Genomic DNA, 14,295 nt, shown 5'->3' on the forward strand with positions numbered 1-14,295 from the left:
ACCAGCAGAAATTCTAGTGACGTTCTAAACCAGGAAAAACTCAAAACAATTAATAAATGCTTCAGGAAATGTGATGCATTACAGCCTGCAACACAATCTCACAAGTTTTACTTTGTTAAATGAAGTGTTCTGCACTTATATTTTAACTCAGCTTTATTCACTTGCAGTATAGCAGGGTGAAGCCATTGGAATAGTAGTATTAGAAATACTGCCCATACAAATCAGGTAGGATAGGAAGTGGGTACTCACTTAAGAATGCTCACTGGCTCGAGTGATACAGAGACTGAAAGGGCCCACTCTCCAATCTCAGTTGCAGCACTTTCTGAAGAGCTACCTCTTTGCCTCACTCAATGACTGTTCCTCTGGCCAAAAGCCACTTTTAAAAAAAAATCACTTGTGGGATGTGGTCATCATTGGCTGGCCAGCAGATATTGCTCATCCATCGTTATCATTGAGAAGGTGGTGGTGAGCTGCCTTCTTGAACTGCTGCAGTCCATGTACTGTAGGTTGACTCTCAATGTTCTTAAGAAGGGAATTCCAAGATTTTGACCCAGCGATACAGAAAGAACAGTGATATATTTCCAAGTCAGAACAGGAAGTGATTTGGAGGTGGAGGTGGTAGTGTTCCATGTATCTGTTGTCCGCGTCCTTCTAGATGGAAGTTGTTGTGGGTTTAGAAGGTGCTGTCTAAGAAACTTTGATCAATTTCTGTGGTGCATCTCATAGCTAGCATACACTGCTGTTACTGAGCATCAGTGGAGGAAGAAGTGGATGCGGTGCCAATCAAGCGGGCTGCTTCGTTAAGGATGGTGTCAAACTTCTTAAGTGTTGTTGGGCCTGCACCCATCCAGGCAGGTGGGGAGTATTCCACACTCCTGACTTGTGCCCTGTAAATGGTGGACAGGCCCTGGGAGTCAAGGGATGAGCTACTTGCCACAGTATTCCTAGCCTCTGACCTGCTCCTGTAACCAATGTGTTTATGCAGTGAGTAAAGTTGAGTTCCTAGTCAATGGAAACTCCAAAGATGTTGATCATGGGGCAGTGATGAAAACACCATTGAATGTCAAAGGGTGGTGATTAGATCATCTCTTATTGGAGATGGTTATAGCCTGGCATTTTGTGTGGTGCAAGTGTTGCTTGATTCTCTGTGACAGTCAGAAAACAGTACGGTGCCTTATGGCGATGACAAACTACCTGACAAACCACATGGTGGGATGTAAATTGTAAACACTGTTGCTAGTAATGAAGCAAAATAATGTATTCTTGTATTTATGCATTATAAAGAAAACATAGAGGACATTTGTAACATGCTCCAAGGCAACACATGATCAAATGCAAGATTAAAAAGATTAACTATGAAACCAGAGATAACAAGGTGTAGAGCTGGATGAACACAGCAATGCCAAACAGTAGAGCAGCAGGAAAGCTAAAGTTTTGGGTCCAGACCCTCTTTCAGAAGTGGAGAAGGGAAGGGGATTCTGAAATAAATAGGGAGGGGGGGGGGAAGAGGCGACTAGAAGCCGGATAGAAGAGAAGATAGGTGGAGAGGAGACAGACAGATCAGAGAGGAAGGGTTGGAGCCAGTAAAGATGAGTGTAGGGGGAGTTAGGGAGGGGATAGGTCGGTCCAGGGAGGACGGACATGTCAAGGAGGCGGATTGAGGCTAGTAGGTAGGAGATGGGGATGGGGCTTGAGGTGGGAGGAAAACAGGTTAGCGAGATGGAGATGAGCCAGGCTGGTTTTGGGGATGTGGTCAGGGTAGGGGAGATTTTGAAGCTTGTGAAGTCCACATTAATACCATTGGGCTGCAGAGTTCCCAAGTGGAATATGAGGTGCTGTTTCTGTGGGTGGTAACATTGTGGCACTGCAGGAGGCCCAGGATGGACATACCATCCAAGGAGTGGGGGAGGGGGGGGGGGGGGGGGGGAAAGAGTTGAAATGGCTTGCGAAACTTCCACCATCTGCAATCTGACCACACTATCAAATACATTTTCCCCTCCTTACCCTTATTTGCTTTCCAGAGGGACCGCTCTCTCTGGGACTCCCTTGTCTGCTCCACACTCCCCTCCACTCTCACCACCCCAGGCACTTTTCCCTACAACCGCAGGAAGTGCTACACCTGCCCCTACACCTCCATCCCAGGCCCTAAGAACACATTCCACATCAAACAGATGTTCACCTGCACATCTGACAATGTGGTGTACTGTATCAGTTATTCCCATTGTGGCCTCCTCTACATCGGGGCTTGGGGACCGCCTCGTGGAATGCCTATGCTCGGTTCACAAACAACTGCACCTCCCAGTCGCGAACCATTTCAACACCCCCTCCCACTCCTTGGACGACATGTCCAGCCTGGGCCTCTTGCAGTGCCACAATGATGCCACCTGAAAGTTGCAGGATCATCATCTCATATTCTGCTTGGGAACCCTGCAGCCCAATGGTATCTATGTGGACTTCACAAGCTTCAAAATCTCCCCTCCCCCTACCGCATCCCAAAATCAGCCAGCTCATCCCTGCCTTCCTAACTTGTCCTCCCACCTATCCAATTCTCCCATCTCAAGCCCCACCCCCACCTCCTACCTACCAACCTCAATCCGCCTCCTTGACCTGACCGTCCTCCGTGGACCGACCTATCCCCTCCCTAAATTCCCCACCTCCACTCACCTTCACTGGCTCCAACACCGCCTCTTTGACCTGTCTGTCTCCTCTCCATCCATCTTCTCTTTTATCCATCTTCTATCCACCTTCCCCTCTCTCCCTATTTATTTCAGAAACCCCTTCCCCTCCCCCATTTCTGAAGAAGGGTCTCAACCTGAAACATCAGCTTTCCTGTTCCTGTGATCCTGCTTGGCCTGCTGTGTTCATCCAGCTCTACACCTTGTTATCTCAGATTCTCCAGCATCGGTGGTTCCTACTATCTCAAACTATTAAACCATTTGTCTTGGTGCTTGAAAATTCCACAACTGTATTCTAACTTTTAATGCATCTGCACATAAAATCATTAGCAACTTCCAAACAAAAATATTTTCAGAGTCTCTTCACAGTAAGAATCTACATCCTCCAAGTTTTACCATTATTGCCAAATTTATCTGTCCAACTTGTTACCTTGTGACAGGAAATATGGGCGTTTTACAGCCTGTTGACAGAGGGCCAAGGTTGCAGTCACACATTATTCCGATCAATGGGAGTGGGTGACAGGATGAATCAACATTACTGAGAAATAATCGAGATTATGCTGAGAATTACTGCATTTTGCTCTACTGCAGATAATGTAATGCAATCGTATTACAAGGGTGGAAATGCTCAAATAATTGAACAATGAAAATGATAAAGGAGAATATCTTTAAAACCAAGTTCCAAGTTCCAACAATGGAGTCTGTTACAGGCCCAGAAGTACAACTATTTATAATACATTTAGCAAATAATAAATGAAATTTACCATGTTTTGAGTTTTTATCTCCTTCTTTTCCTGCTATTTCTGTCCTCCTTCTCTCTCCTCCAGTATTGTTGACACTAACAATCTGAATTAGATTGCTTGTTCAAAGCTGGATGTTTTCTCTTTTAGAGAATACTATGATGGAGCTTTCATTAGTATATGGTACCATAGAACATGAGTGAATGGGCTTGCCTGTTGAAGAGTGGCACCAATTAAAAGAAGGAACATTTCTCCAGAATAAAGGGAAAACTCAAAACCAGATCAGGTTTGGATGAAGGGTCTAGGCCTGAAACGTCAGCTTTCGTGCGCCTGAGATGCTGTTTGGCCTGCTGTGTACATCCAGCCTTACACTTTGTTACCCTTACATACATCCTGGCTCCATAGATTTAGTATTAGAGCAGATTTAGTTCAATTCTGTAAGATGTCAATCCATCTAATCTAGGTGCCCAAGGTGGTGGCAGAGTAGCAGGGCTGAGCTCAGGGCTCATTCACACTGGCCTGGAACACAGTTCCACCCCTACCCATGGTCTCCCATGGAGTAAGCTCATACTTCCATGCTGAGTCAAGGCTCCAGGTCCACAGCCAGGCCTGGGCACCTGACGCAACAGGAGCATTGGCGAACAGGTTGGTGGATGAGGCTAACGACCAATAACCAGCAGCAGTTTCTGGAGGAACATTGGATGGGGAACCAGAGGTACTGAGTCCGCACACCCCCAGCCCCATGGCTACAGCTCAGGGATGCAGTAAGTTGCAATTGTGGCAACAGCAAAAGGCCCATAACCAAGACTCCAGAGGCTGTTTCAGAGACTCTGGCTGATGCCTAGTAATGATTGGAGGAGCAGCAGACGAGGAAAATAGAAGACAAAAAGATGAACTCTTTTACAGTAACGTCTCGCAATATACTCAGTGTTTCAAAATGGCGCTGGAGTGTGGCAACACTGTTTAACATGTGAAAAGAAACTTTTCTCTGTTGTTTTACGTAAGTGACAATATATCTAAATCTATGGTTACTCTGTAGAATAGTCCATAGATTTGTATGACACAAAATGTAAGGAAATAAGAGCAAAGATCAGGCAGATATTAGGAAGTTAAATCAAGGAATGGCAATCGACAAAAATTAATGTCTTTTTTAGCTCCACGAGTGGGATTTGCTGCTAGTGAGATGGAAGTGTTCCAGAAACTGACGTAGATCTGATCAGTAAATCTCTGTCAACACGTGACATTAGGAAACTGATCATATGTTATCACCATTGATCCAAACAAGGCAATAGGACATGAGGACACAAAATCATTGTTGTGAAGCCGATGCTTATAATAGATAACAGGAAATCTTTGTATTTACAGATGGTGATCAGTAGCCGCACAATGTCTGGAAGATGGATTGAAGTCAGAAGCCTGGATTCATTTAAGAAACACAGAGTGGAATTAATTGAGCTGCTTTTGCAGAGAACTAGCATCAACATGACAGATTGAATGGCCTTCTTTGGTGCTGTAACCATATTATGATTCTATTCTATGACGTAAAGAGATAAAATGGGACTGATATTTATTGGATTTCCATGACGCACCATTGTGACTGATCTCCCTTATATGTTGGCTCTGAGCTATGCCATTCTTTTTCAGCATACCTATGCTGACATGCTAAATAAGAGCACGGAGAAATATTGAATTCACATATGAATTTTTTCAAACATTCTGCAGTCCAGACTCTTTTAGACTTAGATTTCAACAAAGATGCTCATACCTGCTTTCAGCAAGAGATGAATTGTGTGATAAAGATGGCAATTTATTGCACAAGGGCCTCAGCAGCAAACACAGCCAGGCAGCAAACAGTGTAAAACAGATTCTGTGACCAATCAACTGCTGATTAACCATTTAGATGAAAATGAATAGTCAGCTGATTAAAGCAAACAAACACCTTTGAAACATGATTATAAACAAGAAATATTTAGATAAATGTGTTTAAATTGTATTATATGATATCAATGCTAGCTTATCAGGACTTCAAGTTAAGAAAGGACTTACATTGCAGAATATCAATATGTAGGAGATGTAATGCTTTTAACAATGCAATTTGTTCCTGCCACACCTAACAGACATTTTTCAGACTTTTGAAAGTACACACTTTCAGAAATTGGTTCTGCAAAACCTTCCCCACTGTGACACCATTGCCAACTAGGTTTAATGATTTGAAAGGCATTTATATCTGAAAAAAGCAGCGCACTGATATTCAAAAAAAAATTGTTCGAAGAGAAAGTTTTCTTAAAGCAGCTGGTTTGGTTAAAACATTATGCTCTCACTTACCAAATCAACTACTGAATTAACCCTGAAAAGCAGGATAACCATCTGCTGGCTGCTCAGTATTTGATGTTCAGACCAAACCAAACCAATTCAGATCTGTTTAAAGAAGTTGGATATTTTGTTTATCTAAAACTTACGAGATTGGTGCATTTTGCCTTACCAAGTAGCTTATAGTTTCACATTCCAGTCTCTTACATCAAGTTCTGGCAAATGTTGTGGTGCTGTAGTTTCAGAGGTGAATAAATCGGCCTATAACAATTTCCTGGCACATGGCCATTAGCACAAGGTGGTGGGTTCAGTCAGTCAATGCAGCAGTACCATAATGTGCATTAGATTTTTTAGGTACTACCATTTTAACAATTACATTTAAGTTGTTGCCTCAGCACTGTCCCACTTGCCTTCGTAAAATAAAGGCTGAAAATGTGAAATGGTAAATAATATAAAATGTAACTCCATTACACACTGTTCCAAATATAACTATTAATGTTACTTTCCCATTTACCAAGAGATTTCCACCCTTTTTGTTTTAAAATGTATCAGTGAAGTCAGGCACTTTATGGGAACATAGGAATTAAGATCAGTCGATCCTTTGAGGCTGCTCTGCCATTCAACAGGCTCTTGAATGTCAAACTGTTTTGTTCTTCTGTGCTTACACATGTTGAACTCATCAATGAATTGCCTAATTTAACATTCTTTCTGTTGTATGAGCCAGTGAATAAAAATTCCCATCTCAAGAAAAAAAAAGTAAATTGAAGATATCCAAGCACCAGCATCCATTGCTACTTATGACATGTGTAATGGTTAGATTAAACAGAACTAAATTAGTAATGATTTAGTGTGTCCACAATTATGGGGTTGTTGTCCAACAATGTCATTCATCATTCTTACAAGCTTGGTCACAGTGGTTCAAATTACAATATTCTGACTGGATGAATGTTTGTACTTGGCAGAGTGCATTCAAATTTCAGTGCATTATTTTGACTCAAAATCTGTTTTCCATGTCCAAAACTTCAGAATCCAGGTCTTTGACCTTGCACCACAAATGCCTGATCCTTGGTTAAGTTTAGAAGTTATGATCTCAGTGAATTACAATAATGGCTCCAGGGATGAGAAGAGACTGAAGAGCTTAACACTTTGCTCGTTGGAGAGAACCAGGCTATGGGAAGATCTGATTGAGGTTTTCAAAATCATGAGGAGGCTGGCTATAGTAGATAGGGAAAAACTGTAAAAAGGAACAGGAGCAAGAGAGGGCATAGATTGAAACTGATAAGCAAAAGATGCAAGAGTGAAGTGAGGAAATAACCTTTTCACTCAGCAAGTAGTTAGGGTATGGAATGTAATATCTGGAAGTGGGGAGGCCACAGGTTCAACTAAAGCATCCAGCAGGGCATTGGATGATTATTTAAATTAAACTAACACCCAAGGGTAGTGGGGAAAAGGGAGGAGATTAACACCAAGTAGTAATACTCATTTGGCAAACTGCTGGAGCCTGATGGGCTGAATGGCCTTCTTCTGCACCATAACACTGCTGTGTTTCTATGATTCCTGAAGGATATTTTCATATCCCTCATTCTGTTGTGGTTAATAAGTAAACAGGCACTTGGAGGTTAAGACCTAAGTGCTAAATAAGAAATTATTTAAGGAACAAAACAAAAAGGGTGTCTGAAAAGGACAAGGACAGTTGATGCTTGGAAAGACTACCTGTAAGTATTCCTTCAGGCCATAAAGCATTCTGACTCGGAACAATGTTGCCGTTCCTTCACTATCACTGGGTTAAAATCCTGGAATGCTCTCCTCAAGCACTGTCGGTTTACCTACACAACCCGGACTGCACTGGCTCACCACCCCTTTCTCACCACCCCTTTCTCTAGGGGGATTGAAAATAGACATCGAGTGCTGGCTTTGTCAGCAATGCACATATGCCATGAAAGAGTACGTAAAAATAGTTGTATATTCAGTACAGTAGGTCAAACTATGAGCTACTGGATGGCTTAAAAACTGTAAAGAGGCGACCAGGTAACAAGGTGTAGAGCTGGATGAACACAGCAGGCCAAGCAGCATCACAGGAGCAGGAAGGCTGACGTTTTGAGCCTAGACCCTTCTTCAGAAAATGATCTTTCATTTACATAACTAGGATAAAGAGTGCTCAAAACATTGTTGTAAATAGCTAAATGATGTACTTCAGGCCACAGAAAGAAAATTCACAGTGATGGCACAGAAGGTGTCATTCCAAGCAGTTCTAATGTAATCAGTCTCCAATCAATGAATTCTGTGTAAGCAGGATGAAGCAAACGTCAAATCAAAGTCCAAGTTTTTACAGATCCAAACAACAATATGTACAAACAGTCTTCAGAAGGCAGTGGAAAGTCTAACCTCTTGGTAACAAGAGTGTAAAACCACATCCCTTGGGGACTACAATGCGATAGGATGCACATGCCAAAGGTTATCAATGCAGGTTTTTCCCCAAATAAAGTGATATCCTAAGAGGGATTACTCAAAAACCATTCCAGACGTCAAGTCAGGTACACATCAGGCAAAGGAATGAGAGCAGGCCGCATGCGTGTCCTTAAAACTGGAATTGATGTTTGACATGTTACAATTGTGAGCAATATATTATTGCTCATAATACATGCTGATAAAGATGCACGATGCAAGTTTGGTACAATTTGAAGTAAGAGCTTTAACGAGGAAGTCAGAAGCTGATTTTTCCACTCAATGGAGTCAGGTTTGATGGCAGAATAGATGTGTCTGAAACTTTCAGTTGAGTCCAGAAGGAGCTATATTGCTCTAGGGATCCACAGGAAAACTGAGGCCTGTGTGTCCCTGGACTCATTTCCTTCCTGTCTCACTTCCTCACAGAAGACCAGTTTGAAACACATTCCCTGTCAGCTGGAGATGGCTAATTGGATTGCCTGTTAGCAGACACTCATTTCCACTTCTCCCTTCAAATGGCAAAGTCATGCGTAATTTGGGGTTTGGTCCCAATCAGACCTAAAATTCTGAACATGTCAAATTAGTTTTGCACTGATCTCTCCCACTTACCGAAAACATACACTGGGATAAAGCCTTCTGTTTTTGAACTCAGACTAACTAAGCTGTTCAAAAAGATTTTGTAACTCCTTAGAATCTTGGGAATAGTTTAGATCTGTGCCTCAACCTATTTACTTTGTGTGCAGAGAGGAAAAATAAAGTGGTCCACTCATTAGTCCTGGTATTGTAAAGTGGGTGATAGCTAACTGAATCCATAGAAAAGTAAATTTAGTGAATATTACTGTACATTTGATACTTCTAGCCAACATATATCAATACAAGATTCTTTAAAACTACCACAAATCTGTAATATTTCCTGCTCTTCAACACAAATTGTTTAAATAGTTTAAGTGGTTGCATGTTCGTCTTTGTTGAACAATGCTTGAAAGTATTTTTTCCTGTTTTTCTCTTTTTGTTTTCTACAAGTACTTAATAGAATTAAATTGCTCTTTTTTCTGTGGCGATAGTACACTCATTGACCTCATTGAAGAAGCAATTGTTTTTAAAACAATATTACCAACTCAGTTCCAAAAGAAGAAAGGAAACTAGATTAAATGCTGTGAGAAAATCCAACAGCAATGAATGGCTTTCACAAAGCCCCCATATCAAACCACATGACAAAGGCATCATCATATAATTGGCATGGGATCCAGAGATCACACTTTACAAATACTTCTTTAGCTGTAAAACACTTGAGAAGTCCAATAGCTTTGAAAGTGACCATACAAATGCCAGTATGTGTGTTTTCGGTTAAACGCATACCAGACTATGGTAGTGGGAAGGTTGAGTTTTGGGACCACTGGTCTTCACAAGTTAGATTTTGGAACCAAAGTTACAGTTTGTAAATTTGCAAATGATGGGTGGGGTTGGGAAATAATACCAGAGGAAGAATTCAGTATGTTCCAAGAGAACAATAAACTTGCAGAATGGCCAAATGGTTGGCAATGAGTTTCAATACAAAGTAAATGTGAGGTATTCCGTTTTTGGCAAGAAATGTATATTATTTATCACATATTTTGGAAATTAGGGATTTAAATAGGATGGAGGAGTAAAGGGATCCGAGAGCTCAATAGGAACTCAAGTTACAATTACACAAGTCATTAAAAAAGGAAGCAACACAGTTTAATGTGGCCAAGAAAGAGGCAAGTCAAGCATGGTGGCTAATTTCTAGAGTTGAAACTTGAAGCGTTTGGAATTTTTTCCCAGACAAATGGTGGAAGTGGGATCATTGTTTACTTTTAAGGCAGAGGTAGTTACATTCTTGATGAACAAGGGAGTCAAGAGTTAGGGAAGCAGATAGCAGTCAAGGAGTTGAGGCCATAATTAGATCAGCCATGAGTTTGTTGATAGCAGAGCAGTCTCAAGGAGTTGAATGGCCTACTCTTGATCTATATTCATACTTGTGTGCACAAAAAAATCTACACTAGATTTCTGTGTACAGTTCTGGTTGTGATGCCACAATAAAAAGAAAGGAGGCTTTTTCTAGAAACAGCAAAAAAAGGTATCAAATGAATAGCAGAATTACAAGATTATATGTATCATGATGAATAGATCAATTCTCTTGAAAATGGCTGAGGGGTGACTTAATTAGTGCACACAAATACATAGGATATCATGAATGTATGCAAATATGTTCCAGTGGAATTGACAGTGTGTTTTCCTCGGAAGGGTGGAAATAAATGCTTTCAATAGGAGCTTGACACCAAGAAATCAAATTGTAAGCTCCGAAGAAATTTCTTTATCTCAAAAGTGGGGACAACATTGAACTCAATTCATTAAAAAAGGTAGTTGAAATGAATAATTGAGATTCAAAATCAGTGAACCTTAGGAGGGAGAAGAAAGTAGACAAGGAAGCGTGGGAGTAGACCATGGAGATAGAGGGGAGTGCATAAATGAAGAAATAGACTGGTTGATCAAATGTTGTGCTGTACATATTTTATGTAATCCTCCATAAAATATGACAAGTTACTGATTTTCCAAACACTAATGTTAATTAGGTAATTACTTACTTGGACTTGTGATGTCAGAGGTTCTTCTCAATTTTCCACTTGCTGTTCTTGTAATTCCTAAAAGCAACAAGAACAATTTTGACATCAAGTTGATGTACTAATCCAAGGTTTCTTTCTCCTATTTTCACAATTATTCCACTTTTATTCATTGAGTGAGTAACACAGACCCTCAGTGCTTGAAAGATCTTTTCACTTCAATTGCATATACGGTGGTGTCAAAGTGACAACTTAAATTTAGCTTCAAAGTAGGTACCAACAAGAATGAGTGCAAATTCTAGCAAATTATGATGCCTATGTTGCTGTCCAAGTTTATATCTGAAAATGGCACTGGAAGGGCAGCAGCACATGCTTTTATCACTTTATAGAAACTTTGAAACGTTAAGGCAAACCATCTGGTTAAAAAAAAAAGGGTGGGATAGGGCAAGGGTGGTGGGATTCCTACAATTATATGTTCTCTTCATTTTCTCTTTATATATTATTTAAAAAGTGGAAATGCTGAAGAAAGGAAAAAGAGTCAAAAGAAAAGAAGGACAGCTTCTGAAACATATCTGGCCAAAAAAGTACAATATAGGCACACAGAAAATCAGGAGTAGGGATAAGCTATTCAGTTCTTTGAGCATGCTCTGCTGTTCTTGATCATCCGTCTCAGTGCCGAGGTTCCCTTTTTCTCCCCCCAATAAATTTGATCCCTTTGGACCAATGAACTCAGTTGTTAGCACTGCTCCAGGGAGCAGGTTCAATTCCAGTCTTGGATGACATGTTTCTAATTTCTGGGTAGGTTTCCTTCAGATGCTCCAGTTTCTTCCCACAGTCCAAAGACATGTAGGTTAGGTGGATTGGCCATGCAAAAATTGTGCCAGTGTCCCAGGATTTGTAGGCTATGTAGATTAATGGTATAGGTTCAAGGGCTAGTTCTGGGTGGTTTACTCTAAGGGTCCTGCAGACTTGATGGTTTGAGTGGCCACTTTCCACATTGCATGGATTCTGTGATTCCAAATATATCTAACTCTTTCTTGAAAACATCTAACATTTTGGCCATGACTGCTTTCTGTGGCAAAGAATTCCACAGGCTTATTACTCTCTAGGAGAAGAAATTGCTCCATAGGTTCATTCCTAAGAGGCCTACCTCATATCCTTAGATGGTGATTCATTTTGTACCCTCAGTCGTTGGAAACATCTTTCCTGCATTTACCCTGTTTGGTCTTTTTAGAAACTCAGAAGTTTCTCTGTGAGATCCCTCCTCATTCTTTGAAACTCCACTGCATGTAGTCCTAACCAATCTGGACTCTCAATCTGCCTGTCCTGCCATCTTAAGAATCAATCAACATTAATATTGTTTTTACTGATCAGTGATAAATTGAAAAAAAGTGGATTACTTCTTCAATGGAGTGGTGTACAGGCTGATCTCATCAGCATTTATAAATCACACCCATGGCAAGTGGATGGTGAAGAGGCATATTAGCCTTGAAAGCCAGTATGTATCAAGTACTACATGGGGGAAACATAGAATTTAACAACAGGAATACACAAAAGTCAGATCTGTGGTTGGAAATAGGATTCCTGAATGGTATGCCGCCTTTTTGTTTTGCCAGGATTACGGGAGATGCAACAAAGACAGTTGTAAACTTCAGGGAAAAGAAAGCCTTGCTTTAAAAAATGGTCACAAAGGAGCCAATGGCATAGCAAAGAACAAATGTGATGAGCTTGCAACAGGAGCTAAGTTTTGAATTGAAGTCCAAGATTTTAAAGTAGCCACAGGCTTATTTCTGATGCTGTCCTATAAACCACTTAAGCGTGACAAGGTAGATAAATTGTTCAAGAGATGAAATATAAAAAGGTTCAAGATTCTTAGGACATTAAGACATGTTCAGAGAAAGCTGAAAGTATTCAGGATGCAAGGGTTTCAACCAACACATGGTAATGAAGAATCCACAGACAGACATCGAGGACAATTAATTATATACACATGTATTAAACTCACTGGTATATTGGTGTCTGGGCTATCATTAAGATATTACCAAAAATCACACGACACCAGGTTATAGTCCAGAGATAATGGGAACTGCAGATGCTGGAGAATCCATGATAACAAAGTGTGGAGCAGGATGAACACAGCAGGCCAAGCAACATCTCAGCAGCACAAAAGCTGCCATTTTGGCCTAGACCCTTCATCAGAAAAGTCTAGGCCCGAAACGTCAGCTTTCATCCTCCGAAAATGCTGCTTGGCCTGCTGTGTTCATCCAGCTCCACACTTTGTTATCTATACTCCAGCAGGTTTATTTGAAAACACAAACTTTCAGAGCCTCACTTCTTCTTTTACAGCATGTGTGCTTCAAGTGATCACAGCTAAGAGGAGTATGAAACCTTTATAGCCTCAGTTCATATACTATGATACAGCCCAATTCCTTGAGCATGTCTTTCAAAAAAGGTGTGTAAACATACTGACCATGAGCTATAAAATAGCAATTGCTAACCAGGGGCTTTTGAGGCTAGGCAATTCAAACCAGTAAAAGGCAGAAGTGGAGATAAATAAAACAGATCAAGAAGCTAACCAAGAGCTAAGTAGTACAAACGCGATGCAGAAGTCTGGAAAGATGTCTTCATCTAATGACACCTTATCTGATTTGCCTTCCATTAATTGGCTGTTATATTTCTGTGGAGTTCATTGGGATTTTTAAAAACCTTTTTTAAACGTAGTCATCATGTTGGCGAATCACTTTGATTTCTACCCATAGGTAGACTGTAAACATTAGTATGTTGTTAAAGATGCAAATATTGTTTCATAGTATGAGCACTGGGTCAAAGACAGTTGCTATTTGAACATCAAAATGTTACAGCAGTCGAGTGGTCTTCCAATTTGGATGAAACCAATGACGGCTTTCTTCTTAAAATAAAGCATTGAAATTGCGTGCTTGCTTCACACAACAGGAATATCAAGATGTCCTTCTAAGCTGATTACCTCACAATCACTTCAAAGCAGCCCAATGATAGAACAACTTCATTCTGTTTTTAATGATGTGCTGCAACTGACAGAATGATCTTTGAGCTCTTGTCCTTTCTGGAATTCATCCATGGCGTGATGCAAGTTGAGCACCTTGATAGGCTTTTGAAGAGATCAGCAGGTGAGGACAGATTTATTTCAAACATACTGAATAGATCAGGGTAACATGACACATTTCTTTTGTCTTTGAATTAGTGAAAGATCTTCATTTCAAATTGGACTGGTGTAAGAAATCTTTTCAAACGCTTGTTCTTTTCAAAAAGAAATAGGTGAATGGCTGAAAAGTGAAGTAACAATTACCACATGAATATTAAATCTTGGTAGCCTGCTAGTTTTAACCTCCAACCGTTTTTGCTTGTAAAAGAGCAGTAGCAACAAGTCTTTCCGGCCCATGTTTTTTTTTGGCCAGTGGAGTGAGGGAAAGGAAAGAGGAATATGACAAGATGACCACTTTTATCCCAAAAAGGAGAAGAGGAGCAGATGCATAGGGACACCACCTACTGTAAACACCCTGCCCA

General features: G+C 40.6%; 1 protein-coding gene across 3 annotated transcripts in view; it reads right to left on the reverse strand.

Moving 5' to 3' along the window:
- LOC125463594 (septin-9-like) overlaps window positions 1-14,295 on the reverse strand; it is a 258,165-nt gene that overhangs the window by 212,218 nt on the left and 31,652 nt on the right. For all 3 annotated transcript variants that reach the window (XM_048555035.2, XM_048555034.2, XM_048555038.2), the window contains exon 2: window positions 10,777-10,833. In XM_048555035.2, the coding sequence (XP_048410992.1) occupies window positions 10,777-10,833 (57 nt within the window). The remainder of the gene's footprint in view (window positions 1-10,776; window positions 10,834-14,295) is intronic.

The sequence above is a fragment of the Stegostoma tigrinum genome, chromosome 22 (genome assembly GCF_030684315.1).
Source record: "Stegostoma tigrinum isolate sSteTig4 chromosome 22, sSteTig4.hap1, whole genome shotgun sequence".
NCBI lineage: Eukaryota > Metazoa > Chordata > Chondrichthyes > Orectolobiformes > Stegostomatidae > Stegostoma > Stegostoma tigrinum.